Source organism: Dendrobium catenatum, unplaced genomic scaffold (assembly GCF_001605985.2).
Source record: "Dendrobium catenatum unplaced genomic scaffold, ASM160598v2 fragScaff_scaffold_1220, whole genome shotgun sequence".
NCBI lineage: Eukaryota > Viridiplantae > Streptophyta > Magnoliopsida > Asparagales > Orchidaceae > Dendrobium > Dendrobium catenatum.
The window spans coordinates 12,527,200-12,543,067 of NW_021319682.1; the positions used below are offsets into that span (position 1 = coordinate 12,527,200).

The window sequence follows — 15,868 nt, forward strand, 5'->3', positions numbered from 1 at the left end:
GAAAAAAAAAAGTTGACGCATTACTTGCATATGAGATAGAAAGGGAATACTGCGATTTATTAAGAGAGAGAGAATGACAGGGAAGAGAGAGGGGGAGATGGAATTGAAGTAATTTAATCTTTATAGGAATTTTAACAATTTAAAATTTTATAATATAATTTAAACAGACATTTATAATTTAAACTAAATTTATATAAAATTTATACGTTTTAATTAAAAATAATAATTTATAAAAAATTATTTAAAATTTAATTAGTAGAAACTAATTTAATTATTAGGAAATTATATTTATTTTTGAAATTATTAATATTAATATTATATATTTTAATCTATTTAAATTATATTTTATATAATTTTAGAAAAATTATTAGAATAAAATTTAATTTTTTTTTGTAATAAATTAAATTGCTAATACTAAAAATTCATTAAAATATATTTTATTAAATTTCTATATTAAAAAATGATATTTTATTATATTTTAATCTATTTTTTATCAAATTTTATTAGAATGAAAATTAAAAGTTTTTTTATAAATAATTTTGTTATAAAATACATTGAAATTTTTTTATTAAATTACTAATATTAAAAAAATAATTTTTAATGTAATGAATATTTAAATTTTTAATTAATATTTTAAATAATTTTTTGACAATCATAATAATATTTAACTATATTTAAAATAATATAAATTTTTTTGTTTAATATATATTATTTTAATATAATATAATCTATACTTTTATTTTAAAATAATTTTAAGTATAATTTTTTAAAATTTTTATATGTTTAATATTTTCATGAAAAATTTTACCAAAAATATTAAACATATAAACCCTAATTTATGATTAAAAATAATTATATAAATCTATATAAGGAAGAAGCAAGCCGAACGTTCACTACCATTCTCTATTTCTAAATATTTTGCCAACCTTTCACTTTTTCTCTCTTTTGTCGAACATACATGGCGCATTTTAAATGCACTAATTATTATAGCGAATTAGCTCATTTTAAAATTTTTAAATAAATATGTTTTTTTTGCTAATTATGATAGTTAACAAGTTCCTTTTAAAAATTAGCCTATATATTTTATAATAATAATACTAAACAATTTAAATAAAAGCTAAAAAATATTAAAACTTAAATTGAAAAAGGTTAAATAAAAGTAAATTCTAAATAAAACAGCAAACCATAAAATAGCCAAATTAAAAAGAACATAAAATAAAATAAAAATACTCAAGTAATTTTAGCACCTCGAATAAATATTATTTCAATAGCTCGTAAATCTTATTACAGAAAGCTTTATGAATTATAACTATGTGCCTTCTTATTGAACTTTTATTTTATCTAGTGACCGTACGCTCTCTACGTTCGAGATCTAGGCAAAAAAAATGCAATACCGAGTTACCCGTGAGTTGTACCCGAGTTTTTTAAAAAACTCGGTATTGGCGCTGTTTTTGGTCTAAACCGTGAATCTGTAGAGGAGCGTATGTTCACTGGTGCAGGGGCGGAAACCAGCCCTATTTTAGGGGGGGCAAACTTATAAGACATATATTTCGGGAATTCAAGGGGGCAGTGTCTTCTGGCAGGGTTCGAACCTGTTGGGGGGCCAATTTCTCAAGACATAGTATTTTAAAATTTTTAGGGGGGGCAATTGCATGAAAACCTTGTATAAAGACATAGAAAATGATAAAAAGGGTAAATTACCTAAAAAACATATACAAAAATTAAAAAAAATTTTTTTGAGGGGGCCAACAGCCCCCCCTGGGACTAAATGGTTCGCCTTGGAAGGATTGTAATAAAAGTTCTTCTTATTAGTCATAATAACGAATGACTCCACTTTTTTTTTTTTTAAAGAAAATATAGCAAATAAAAGAAAGCTTTTCTAGCATTTATTTTGGGTTCATTGGAATTTAATAAATTAACAGTTTAATAGTAACTAGTTTCTTTTTTATATTATGACTTCTATATATTTATTGTAAAAGGCACTTAATTTGTTCCATGCCTACAACTTTGTATACTTTTTTGCCAAAATTTCTTGAATTTTATCCTTAATGCATTCTCAATTTACTCATTTTGTATTTTTAAAAAAGAATTCCTGGACGTTTATGACAATTAATTAACGCCACTATTTTGAAGACTAGTAAAAATCATGTGGGCATTAAATGCAGGTGATAAAAATTATATTATAATTATTTAATTTATATTATCATTTTAAAGATGAAAAATTATTAAATTATTTTATAATAATTATACACCTGTTTATCTTGCATGTGCACAAACCTAGGTGAATAAAAATATAAAAATTTTAAAATTTGTGAAAAAGTTTCATTAAATTTTGCTAGTTTTAATTGCACAATGCATTAAAATATTAAATGCGGTGTGAATAAAATTTTAAAATAAAAAAAATATAATAATGAATATTTAATTATATTTATTTAATAAAAATAAAATTATTTCTTTTATTTCTATAATTAATTATAATTACTAATATATAACAAATGTATATATTTTTTCTTAAAATAATATTAGGCAAAAAATCATGCACAGGAAAAATCAGATTGCCGAACTGATCATCGGATCAACGACTAGAAAAAAATATACGTCTCTTCATTTAAATGTAAGTCTTTGCGATAAAGCTACATGCGAACTCCACATATAATACATTAGAAAGTCCACTTTATTATTTTTGACGATTTTAAGTTTTTTTATTTGATAATTAGGTTATATAATTAAGATTAGAATATTTTATTTAATTATAACTTAAAATTTTTTATATATTTAATTAAAAAAACTCATTGCCTATCAAACATGGATTCCATGCACAAGACTACGGTAGCAAAGAAGCCTGAAGCAGAATGAAGAAAAAAGTAGAAATAGTTGTAATGTTAATAAATGCAGATTGAGAGAAAAGAAGAAAAATCATTCCAAAAAAGCTTTATTTTAGCCGATGAAATCGTATCAGATTCAGGGCTTCTTATATGCAATCTGCATTACTCTGATCGTAATCCATTGTTCTCATCGAATTAAAGACGCATAAGGACATAGACAAAGACAGTCGCAATTTTTCGAGCCACCGGGAACAAGAACAAAGAGGCTTGAAAAGAATCGTTCTTCGCACAAACTCCGATTGCGACTTCCGAGCAACGAGACGAGAAGCAGGCAACTCTAATAAGACAAACGAAGGTGAGAAGCGGTGATCTTCAAAATATTTCTTCACATGAATTAAAGTTGAGTGGGAAAATGATTTAAAGGCATGAGTAAGACGAACCTTCTTCTTCACGGAAGTCCATCGAAGAGCATTTATTAATACATTAATTTTATGAATAAGTTATAATTATAATAACTCACATCAACACAATGAAGGTTGAGATTTAATTTGAAAAAAGTTTGGGACGGCTTTTTCATTGCTTTCTAAAACAGAGTTTTAGTACAAAAATAAAAAAAATTGTACTAAAACTCCGTTTTAGAAAGTAATAAAAAAGCCGCCCCAAACGAACCCTAAATCAGATATTGATAAAGCACTTGGTAATGTAGCAAGATTTGCTTTCTGAAACGCAAATTACAATTTTCATAGGATGATCAAAATTCAACAGTTTAATGAACTTATAATATAGCAGGAAAAGAAGAGCAATGTATGTGTCATTAGTTGCAGAAACTTTCAGTATTAGGTACATAAATACTCTAAATTAAACCAATATTAGGCGACTTAGTGATCAGAATTCTACAGCAATGGCGAAAAGCACTTTCTTACCCTACCTAAAACCACAAATGACCAATTCTTACCAAACAGGACAAGAAACAAAAAGTATAGGACGAAGTGAAGAATTTACCGCCATTGATGCCGCCCAAGAAGCTTCTGAGAGGGGAACAATCCATACCAGGCTATTATGGGCTGCAGAGGCTCTTGAGGTCTTCTTCCTTGGCAAAGGAGGTCGGAATGAGCCTCGACGCATATGGATACAGATCTTTATACGAGTTTCTTATGGTACCTTCTGCAACACCCGTCGCTAGCGATATATCTGTAAAATATCATTAGGTTGCTCAGAAGAAATGAAGGAATAAATAGTCGGTCGCCTGTTCTGGAGATGTGGTTTACGGGAAATTATTGGGTTCGGACACCGAACGAAGTCCGGAGCCCAATGAAAATGCGCCACATCACCTTTTATTCAGTACTTCACAGTACCAAGCAGTATTGAACTCGGTACTGAGCAGTACGGAGTTCAGTATTACTCGGTATTCTGAAGTGCGGAACGGTAAGTTGTGTTTGGTGTCCGAATCTAATAATCTCTCATGGTTTACAGACCTTTTAATGGCTTCTTCTCTTCTGATAGTTGAGTTATCATGTAAATAACTGCCGCTGCAATTGATATAGGGCTCCTCCTGCAAAACCACGAGTGAATGTTCAGACAGCCAGATCAATAAAGAAATTATAGGAATATAGGAAATATTTCTCACAGTGGTGATATTTTACAAATTATATTTGAATTTCGAACGTTAAAGTAGGCTAGAACAGAGCTTCTATAGCAACTCATGCTGAAAACCTTTTCAGAACTGTAGTATAGTCAATAGTAGAAGTACGAGTAATATAGAGATTGCAGTAACTATGGTAACAACCTTTTTGAAATTGTAGGATATTTAAGAACAAATATGATAGACATTTGTAGCAAATTAGTAACACTACAGGCATTTGGGACTATGGCATGAGAAACACTTTAGGAGGAAAATAGAAGGAAATTTTTAAGGAAAGTGCAAAAAAATTTGCAAAGAAGAAAATTGCATATGTATCGTACACCTATAAAATATGAAATTTCGAAAGTCGAAAGCCTAAAAGTTGAATTTTTTATGTTTCTAATTGAATTAGGGCCCTACAATAGTTAACCAAACCTAAAGGAGATGCTAAAATATTTGAGAATGCAACCTCTTCTTAATAGAATCACAATCATAGGCATGTTTAACATAAATTAGAAAAATATATTATGCAAAACAATTATAATGTAAACTAATCAAACTCCTCTTAAGGCTCAATTAATGTGCTTTCAAAGAGTATCAGATTTTAGATTTTCATCAACACTCCCTCTTTACTCTGAAAGCATCTCCAATTTCTTCCCATCTCGCTCACATTCTCTCCACCCACTTGGCTTCCTAATCCAATCGGCTCTCCATCCACCATTATGGACATGTTGAATGAAGCTAGTCACTTCAGTTCAATTCCATGCGAATTGGCTAACTTAGGTTAATTTTAGACATGAAGCTAAACTAATTCAAACTAACCCTAACACTTGGTAGGATTAGTTTGAGTTCCATGGACATGTGGAGCCATTTTTAAAACTACATGAAAGAAACACATGAAGATCAAAAAATACTTTTCTTACAAGATGATATTCAATATAGGTGGTTGAGATATTTTGCTAAACTTTTTAATGAAAATTGTAAAAATAATAATAAAGATTTCTATTTTTATCGGCGTATTAGTAAAATCGAAGTTAAAGTAAAAAAAATGAAGGGTGGAAAAGCTGTTGGACCTGATGATATTCCAATAGAGGTGTGGAAATGCTTAGGAGATGAAGGTATTTCTTGGCTTACTAAAATTGTGAAAATAAGATTGACTATAGTAACCTTAGCACCCTAAATGATAATAAAGATTTACGTTTTTATCGGCGTATTAGTAAAATCGAAGTTAAAGAGGGTTTAAAAAAAATGAAGGATGGAAAAACTGTTGGACTTGATGATATTTCAATAGAGGTGTGGAAATGCTTAGGAAATGAAGGTATTTCTTGGCTTACTAAACTTTTTAAAACTATTTTGAAGACTAAAAAGATGCCAGATGAGTGGAGAATGAGTGTGTTAATTCCTATTTTTAAGAATAAAGGTGATGCACATATATATGCTGTATATTCCTTGCTCCATGTAAGACTGTTATTCTGAGTTCATGATCAATAAATTCTTTGGTTTATAAGCAAGCAACTTATTATGATGAATCTCTCTCTTTTACTTGATGAGCAGAGCCAATAAAGTGGCTCGCTCAATTTTGTTTGTTCACACGCACATACAATTTGTTAATCCAATCACGATTTTTTCATTTTAATCATCACATAATCAATAAATGAGTTATAGTAAAAGTAATTGTTTGTCAAATTCTGCATTAACAAGCAAGACTTAAAATATTATATGCGGGCATTCATTTGAGAACTTATTACGTTTTGACATGTGACATTTTCTAATGGCTTTTGCTAGTTGTTTTTCGTATTTTGGAGAGTGGCGCAATTCACAATTGACACCTTCATTGAATTAAGTTTACGCTATATCGATCTCCTGTGGCTGATTATGTGCCCTAAACTTCATTCTGATACGTATTTGTGTAGGATCGCCAATGAAATATACAGAAATGAAGAGCCAAGTCCATTAGAGGAAAGGAAACCAGGATGCCATTTGCTGCTTCTTATATATAGCTGCGCAGAAGATATGACCTCCACATAACAGGTACACAATTATAGCATTTTGGGAAGTTTATCTTCTTCTTCTCTCATTTCCTATTTTTTAACACTTCACATTCAGAAAATTGTTCTGTGCTAATAGTGCTACAAAAAGAATTGCAACGAGCAAAAGAATTATTGTAAGCAGCTGAATTAGATGCGGCCAATCAATGAGATGAACTATTCATGCAGGAATTTCCTGTAAAGTTTACTGACAATTAAGTATTGGATCTTGTTTCTTTTTTTCGTAGGACAAGCCATACTCCTTGAAGATAATGGCATAAAATTTTGCTCCCTTTTTCATGTAGATTTTGTGCAGAAGTAGTATTCAACTGTATACTTTATAAAGTTATGTGACTTGTTTAATTATTGCGCCACATTTTGCAAGAGACGTTTCTGTTCTCATCTTGGCCATGACAAATCAAGCAGCTCCAAAGCTGCACAAAAGCATTCAGAAGTCTGAGACTTGAGGATAACGTCACATGTTGACATGATGATTTGATAAAGCACCTAAAAGCTATCATCACTCGTATTGTTGCTATTGACTTGAAATTTTTTCTTAATGCTTTAATTACTTAAGATATCTAAATAATTTACTTCGTAGCAAGAACAATAACAAATAAACCCTTATCCTATTATGGGGCAGATCTCCATTGGTTATAAGAGTAAATCTCCAGTTAAATCTTATAAAAAATTATATTTAAATTTCTAATCAAGTCTTTGTAATTTATATATCTTTAAAATTTTCAAGTTGCCATGTGATTTTGCTTCTCTCACGATCCATGACCTTTAGCCTGGGAACTACACCACAAAGAAGCTTTATCTGTTTACTTGTATGGGATAAACTTATAAGGATTGGAACTTCCTAGCTTGGGCTAAGGAGCTGAAAAACAGAACATCAGACTGTCATTATACATTCATTCCAAAACCCAAGTAAGTGACTGTAACTTTCAAAAAAAAAAAAAAGGTTAAAGCTGACTCGGTAGCAGAGTGATTTTCTTGCTTTGCTTGATAATTATCATGAGAAATAGAATATATGTATGGTTTTAGAAACAAAGTATGGAGTGGTGCGAAAAAGAGAAAAAGCAATTCAAAGTGAAAAATATCTGAGAAACGTGCAAACTCCTAAAGAGTTGAGAGAATGGGGCATATCCATTCAAAGTAAGAAAAAGTCTCAAATCTAAAAAAAATAGGAAAAATGTTGGGCATTTGTAAGAGTTTTGAAAATAAATGGCTATGAATGGGGCTTTTCCTGGATTTCATTTGGAATAGAGAAAGATCAGTATCTAGATAAGATTTCAAAAGTGCAGAAAGATGAGGGATAAAATCTCTTTATCTTTAATAGCTCTTTTTGTCTTTCTTGCATTTTCAGACGATGGGAAAAAAAATGATTCATGTAGTCCGATGATTGGTCTCCGGAAAGTTCCGCTTTCGTGTAGTTCGAATGTGCAAAGGTGCGATCACACTATCCCGTAGACAAAAAAGGGCGTTAGACCTTTACCAATCGACACAAGCAGGCCAATTGGAAGAGCAGATGGATTTATAGATACGAGTTACCATAAGGATAGCGGCTTCACCTTACCAAACCTCGATGAGGATAATTGATATAAATAACCCAACAAGTTCACGAGATTCCCCTAGTTCGAGATACATCACACGAATGAGGGTTTATTTGATTGTGAATCTGGCTTTTCCTACGGCCAAGCCCCCGTAGTTAAATTACATCTTAGACCTCTGATATAAGAAAACCGTCGATTAAGGATTTTGTGATTATTCACTTCTTGATGTGTTGCACAGAATAAAGTTCCTAAAATTCTTACTCCAAATAGTCTCTTCTAATTACCCTTATGATGATTAACATTTTGAATGCGAAAAGCAATATGATTAAAATTTGATTTAGAATCAAAAGCGATTACTACCGCTAAAGAAATGACAGAGCTCAAAACACACAGAAGTGAAAAGACACACTGAGGGTGTGACAACCTGGCTTATGCTGCCATGGAGTGACTGCCAGCTAACATCCTAAACTACATCAAACGCTCCTATATGTATAAGGATAGGGAATGGCTCTATCCTAGAAAATCAAGATTCGTAGTTCAGAAGAGCTCAATCATGACTCTACAATAGCAAAAGAAGAGTAAGCCTAGCGCAGTATGATCATGAAAAGATACAAATATCCCTAACTCTATTGATGTGATCAGATGTAAGTAAGCATAATGTGAGTAAAGGTGTAAAACCAATGCTATGCATACATTCAGAGTACAGAAAAAATAAAAAAACACACCCTAAGTACCCTCCAGGGCAAAGGTACCCGCACAGAAAATCATCATAGTCATCCCACTTCGTGTGAAAACAGCGATGCCCAATCAGATAGTGCCTACTCTACAGGCCTAATGACCCCTAATGTCTCTAAGCTCACAGAAAAAAAAAAGAAAAAAAAAAGGAGGGGTATCGTACCTAAAACCAGAAGCCAAAATCCTAGCAGAAAAACCACGATGTCCCGACTTCGGTGGGAAAAACAACGATGCCATACCGGGCATAATATGGCCTACTCTACAGGCCTAAATGACCCTAATAGGCCTAGGCTCACAAAGGGGCAACTGGTCACCTATAGGGCCAAAAGCTCGTTAGTTGAACTAACCTAAGGCTGGGCTACGTAAGCATACTAATATACCTTTACAGGAAGTGTGGATATGACAGCAGTATCCGGCTAATAATTAAAAATTTGCTTTACAAGTTGCAGGAAACCAGTTATACCTGACTGTATGCGCTTGCCACTTAAAAGCTTAGCATGGCAGACATCGCGGCTTCATTTCTCATCCATAAGCTCAATGACCTCGCAAGAAAAAGACAACAGAGAAATATATATGAGCGTAATGCGTCAGAAAGAAGTGCGGGTAACTAACAAAAAATATAAACTACAGAAAATGAAATATAACTAACAAGAAATTTAAGATGCATTTATAGAACATGTGTACGTAACAAGCATTGAATAACAACGAGAAAGTAACCTAAACCTTAGGCTAAATGTCGTTCCTAACCAAACCAGCCAACATGTTTGTAGCAGCTTGTAGTTTTGGAAGGTCTTATATAGCGTAATTTAGTTAGAATATTTGTATTTGATTTGTTAGAAGAAAAGAGAGATTTTAATCAAGTTAAAATTAGTAGTTTATGATTTGATTTAAGATATATTTTTATTATTATTGATTACTATTTGTTGGTTGTAAAAATTAAAAGAAAATGTGGTCATTAAATGATTTATTATCAATTAAGTTGACTAAACCAATTAAGAAATTAATTTTTAATTTTAACACCCCATTGGATCCATCGTGCATGTCCCCAGGCTTCGAGAACCAGACCTGCCTTAGGACCACTTAGCCCCCCCCAGAGTAGTCCAATCCATAAACTTCACTTCTGAGTGGTTTTATGTATTAAGGGGTTTAATTAATTGATTTTATATGATTTGAATCTAGGATTTGATCTTTAAAGTTCTTTTACCCTATAATTTAGATTATAGATTTATCTCCTAATCTTTAGTCTTATCTCTTTTTAAAATTTAGGTTTTAGATAATAGATAGTTATATTTGATTTTAGTGTATGCGTTCAGGATTACAGTTTAATCGATACCAAATGTATAATATAATTTGATTAATAATTTAAAGGTTTTCTCAAATATTTTAAGAGGTAATATAAATGATTGGTTCATTTATTACTGGATTTTTAAGAAAAAAAAAAGAAAGCTTAACCCTAGAAAGACGTGTCCTTAAGTTTAGTTTTGATGTCTCTATCCTATATAAGATCATGCATCCTCATTCTATGTTTCTAAACCGGTCCTTAATTCTTGTCCTTCGGTGTTCACTTAGTGTGTAGGATAAAAGGAGTTCATGTTTTTCTAACCCTGGGACTTACTACATGTTCACTAGGTTAGAGATTATGCATAAAGTATGATGAATAAAAGCAAAAGCAATAGAAAGACGAGAAGGAAAAAGAAAGAAGACTAAACACGATAAAAAAAAAAGAAGATGAAATCAAATGATAAAAGGAATATAGGCATTGTGTTATCGGACACACTTCTTTGAGGATCAAGTGTATCCTAAAGCAACGTTTACAATGCCCTTTTTAATTCCCACAATCCAAATAGACACCTTAATACATTTGAAACATCACCTACATACACTCTTAAACAAAGCTCAAACCAACTAAGGAAGCAAACTCCTAACATAAACTTTAAATAAGATTCTTCTTTGTCCACCAATATATATATTTTTTTAGAGCTAATCATTAAGGCAAGTTAACCCAATATAAGCAATGCATCATTTACTCCAAAACAAGACATAAAAGCCCTATAATATAAATGTACTTACTAAAGCTTCAAAACCCCAAAATCCTTCATCTATTAGAAACTTAATGCGAAAAATCATGAAAGAAATTCACCACTAATCCATTAATCTTACTTCTAAAAAGTTATAAACTTTATTACACTAAGCAAAATCACCAAATTAAAGTCTCAAAAATACTTTATGAAAACGTTCTAAATGAATACTACACAAACTTACGAAAATGTATCTATCAAAATCTTTATTTTCTCTTTCTTTGTTTGACCCAAAACCTACAAAAAGACTCCAACAATCGAGTGCCTTTTCTTCATTTAGAGGGAAAAATTTCGATTGAAAATGCTGTCTAACGAGAAAAGATTTCATAGATTTTTTTTTATATAAAAACAGTCACAAAATCTTTTCACAACACAAAATCTTTCATAAAATCTTTCAAACGTAAAATAGCTCGTAGAACTTTCTTCTAAAACAAAACAAATCATAATTCTTGATAATAAAGATAAATCCGTAAAAAACCTTTTAAGTATAAAACGATTCAAAAGACCCTTTAGCAAATCTCTATTCTCTATGCATGCATGCCACCAAAATATCCATGAGAGCACAAGAAATCATGACCATTCATTTAATCAACTGAGCCAAATGCAAATAAAGAAGAGAGAAATTAGACTGAATTCACTTCCCTAAAATTTAGGAGCCAATACCCCAATCCACACTATGAATCACTGTCCAAACAACTTCCATTGATACAAAGATTAATTCCCATATTTTTATTTCTCCATCACCACATGAAGAACTAAAGTAAAAAAATGAGCACGGCCACATCAACCCTACCAAACAAACTCAGAAATCTTCCAACACATACACTTCTCTTTTATTCCACATTCACAAAATATTTCAAACACTGCTAGCTTTCTTCAAACAAATGCAAAGACACCTTGACATCTTCCTTCATAAAATATGATATCAAACAATCCGAATTCTTTCTCCAAAAAAAACTCTTACACCAATAAAAAGTGGAAGTAGAAAGATACTTAAAAAAAAGTAAAATAAAACTCCAAACTTCATAACAAATTATTCACCTAGAATTCAAACAAAAGGGTCCCAAATCTTTGATATAAAAACATATCGCAAAACTTCAATTATTAAAACATAAAGAAACTCTCCAACATAAAAGCAAATCACAGATTTTTATCATTGCAGCTTTAACTCAAAAAAAATTTCTCCAAAAGTTTCCTTTCTCAACCCATGGCAATGAGATCATCTACATATGAAACCTTAAAGCACAACCAATGTAATAAATAACATCTCATAAATATATTGTGCATCCCTTTTCATTTGCAATAAATAAATCACTCGTAGGTATAAAAAAAAAAAGCATGTAAATTTCTACTAAATCGTCGACTTCATCAAATGATGTATGAATGTATCATAAACCCTATCATAAATAATTACCTCCTTTCAGAATAACAGCGTTTCTAATCAAAATATAAATCATATGACACATGTTAATTACTAGCATGCTCATGACAACGTTAAGAAAATCATCATAAAAATACCCCATAATTTCTCAAAGAGTGAATTTATTTAACATAAACCTCACATTTCTTCAATCATATCAAATCATACAATAAATTTAGACAATAATTGAGAAAAATTTCAAGCTAATGAGAAGAGATGGAGAATGATGATAAGTGTGGAAAAATAAACAAGCTACATAAATTAACAAAAAGAACTCAATCGAACACAATATATAAATTATATAAAACAACTTCTCACATCTACATTAGTTAAAACAAGCGAATAAATCGTCTTATGGATAAACTGTCAATTAATCAAAGCTTTATGAAATAAGTAACAAATGAAGCAATAAGATGATAGAAGCAATAGCGATATCTACATAATATCAGTAAATTGAGATAAGCCTTCATTTTTTTTAGATTTTATATATAAAAGAAAAGGAAAAAGAAAATTGAATAAGACGTTAAAAAAAAATTGATAATAATAAAACGAAATTCACTAAAAGAATGAAGGAAACTCAACTTCTCTGCTTGCTAAATTTGTTATAAAATCACTCTTTTTTGTTTCCAAACTATAGCAAATCTTCATGCTTTGATGCCGAAAAAATGTACAAATCTCCTAGGTTAGTCTGAACAACTGCAGCAATTATCATGTTTTGATCCTGAAAAATATCAAGAAAGGGATATCCTGCTTTATATGGTCGGCTAGCTAGTCTCTTTCTTTCTCGAGCTTGGAGAAAAGAATGGATGAGCCTTGAGTTGTGTGATTGGAGAAAGCAACCAGCAACTACTCCTTTCTCTCCGAAAGAATAGAACAGAAAGCTTTTCTGTCCTATAAAACTTCAAATTTTAATGAGCACCCAACTTCCGTTATCTCCTTGGCCAAGACGGAAGCTCCGCTTCTTCTCTTTTGTTTTGTTTTCGGCTTGACGGTTAGAGAAGGGATAGAGCAGCTTGGAGGTGAATCACGACCCTGAGACATTCTCAGTAGACATCTAGAACCTTGAATGTAGAGAATGTAGAGGGCTGAAGGAATCGTGAGGAGGAAAGTTTGCCGACCCTAGCAGCTCCAAGACTAAGATGAGGTCCTCTCCCCGTTGGCGGCTGCGTTGCAGTCGCCCATTGTCGGCGAGAGAGAGAGAAGCCGTGATTGCATAGGCGCAAAAAGCTTCGGCTCGGATTCCTGATCCAGAGAGCAATCCGGCCTGAGAAGGATGTCCGGGTGAAACCAGAGGGGACGACCAAGGTGAGGATTAAAACTTCTAGGCTCGGTTGCTAGAGCGCGATGTAGCAGGAAGCCGGACCTTGTCTCGGAGAGAGGAAGTGAGAGATATGAGAGGAGAAGCCCATCCATCCCTTGGCTTCTCTGGATCTATCAACTAGAGGAAGGCGCGATTATAGAACTCGCCTTAGTTAGCACGAGAGGAAAAAAAGTGGAAATCCGAGCCGTCCGATTCCAACATGGGAATCATAATTGTTGGAAAGTGATTAAGTTTTTTTTTCTTTATTAGGATTAGCTAAAACCCAAGACCAAAATCCAAGTTCAAATTGCATAGGGTTTGTTTGATCGAGTCGACTCGAACTCCACCTCGACTCGACCAAAAATTAATACAATAGAATGGAATAAAATAGAAATCAAACTTGAATAAAAATGCCTATTCAAATTAAATAAATCCAATGAAAACCCAATCAATCAATCAATGCGCCAGGCTAATCAAGACAAAAACGAGGTCAAACACCGAGCCCAACGTTTGTGGATAAAAACTTATGTTTTGTTTGTTGCTTGTCGCACTTAACAAATAGTAAATAGAGAGGAGGTGTCTACTACTTAGAAAGAGAAGGAGGCCTGTCCGAATAGGAGGCCTTCAGGAATAGTTGAGAGAAATATATATGCTAAGTATTAACTTTGATTAACTTTTGTAATAAGTATACATGAGCTCTATTTATATCGGAGAGAATAAAAAATTTATGAGGTTTGTAAGCACCTAAATCCTTAAAATAATAACCTGGATTTGCCTTATTCTTAGCCTCCAAAATATACAACAACAACAAACATCAAGCCTTTATTCCCACTACGTGGGTTGCGCTACATAATCATTTCTCATTGTGCCTATAAAGCCAAATTCTCGTTTAAATCTAATAAAAAATGGTCTTCTTAGATATTTTATCAACCAGGCTTTTAGCTTGCCTCTACCTTCTTAGCTAAGTCAAATCTAATACCTCTACTCTCCTAACCGGCTGTCATTGCAAGCCGCCGTTTTATTGACCAAAACCATCTAAGCGACTCTCTCTAATTCTTATCTTCTATTGGAGCTACTCCACCTTTTACATATATGCTCATCGGTATCATATCTCGAAGGTAAAGCCACTCATCCACTTGAGCATCCTCATCTCTGCCACACTACTTAATTATTATGCTTCTCTTTAAATGCCACATTAACACACCATAAGGCATTGCAGCCTCACTACATCTTATAGAATTTTCTCTTAAGTTTGAGGGGTGCTTTTCTATCACACAACAAGCCCGAGCATCCCCACTTCAACCAATCCAACATGAATTCTGTTGATAAATCCCCATCTATATTCACCATTCACTCTAACAATAGATCCGAAGATATCTAAACGTGTACGTATAATGACTGATCGCCCAAGTCACAACCCCTCACTAGTCTATGACTACTAAAAATTACACTCCATATATTCGGCTTTTAGATATACGCAAGCGAAAATCTTTAGTCTCTAAGTTTACCTCCATAATTCAAGTTAACTTGTCAACTCCCCTCTCATGTCTAAATTCATACAATAAGTATTTAAAATTATTATCTAATACATAACCTTATGCTATAAAAATAATATAAAAAATACTAATTCTGCTATAGAGTTATTCTTCCATATTGTATTAAAGTTGCTTATGTAGAAACAATCCAATGCCTACTTAAAAGCATATTAAAAAATATAGGATTCCCAACCACAATGAGGCGGATTATCTCTCTGAATGAAAGTTTCAAATTACTACCTAACCCTAAAAAATATAAGAAAATACTTTGGTGTACACACCACCTGTGTCCCATTCGTAATCAATAGTAACCTGCTCTACCCAAAAAGCCCAATATACTAGTTAAAGTACATTCTAACCTCAGGAAATCCCAATGATTTAGTGAGATTTGAAACTTAAATATAAAAGCTCTAATAGTAACATCTTTGTCCTCTATAGTAAAAACTCTTCCATTAGCACTTACTTTACTTTATCCACATTATGCCTATTTTCGTAAATCTAAATTATATATATCATATGTAGATTTCCTCTTGTGTATATTTCTACTCTGATCCAAATTCCTATATTCTTCTATCAAAAATATCTCTTACTATATTTTAATAATATGTATGGCTTCTGAAGTGCGACCTACCGGCATAATCCAAAATTATTTTTATACAACCTTGGTTATTTTAGTATATCACGCCCGACTGATGCTCCATTGAGCTCGCTCCCATAGTTTAAAGAAGTTTATGACACATTAATTGAATCTTTATAATTCGTACAACTCTT

At 32.0% G+C, this 15,868-nt stretch overlaps 1 protein-coding gene across 2 annotated transcripts in view; it reads right to left on the reverse strand.

Moving 5' to 3' along the window:
• Positions 1–3,541: 3,541 nt before the first annotated feature.
• LOC110092811 (transcription initiation factor IIB) overlaps positions 3,542–15,868 on the reverse strand; it is a 22,213-nt gene continuing 9,886 nt past the window's right edge. The window contains exons 6-8 of one of the 2 annotated variants that reach the window (XR_002302636.2): positions 4,301–4,377; positions 3,828–4,016; positions 3,542–3,753 (exon numbers count right to left, since the gene is read on the reverse strand). Coding sequence is in view for 1 of the 2 variants with exons in the window: in XM_020817490.2 (XP_020673149.1) it covers positions 3,883–4,016; positions 4,301–4,377 (211 nt within the window). In the remaining variant the exon portion in view is untranslated. Of the gene's footprint in view, positions 4,017–4,300; positions 4,378–15,868 lie in introns of both variants that reach the window. The other variant, XM_020817490.2, reaches the window with a different exon arrangement.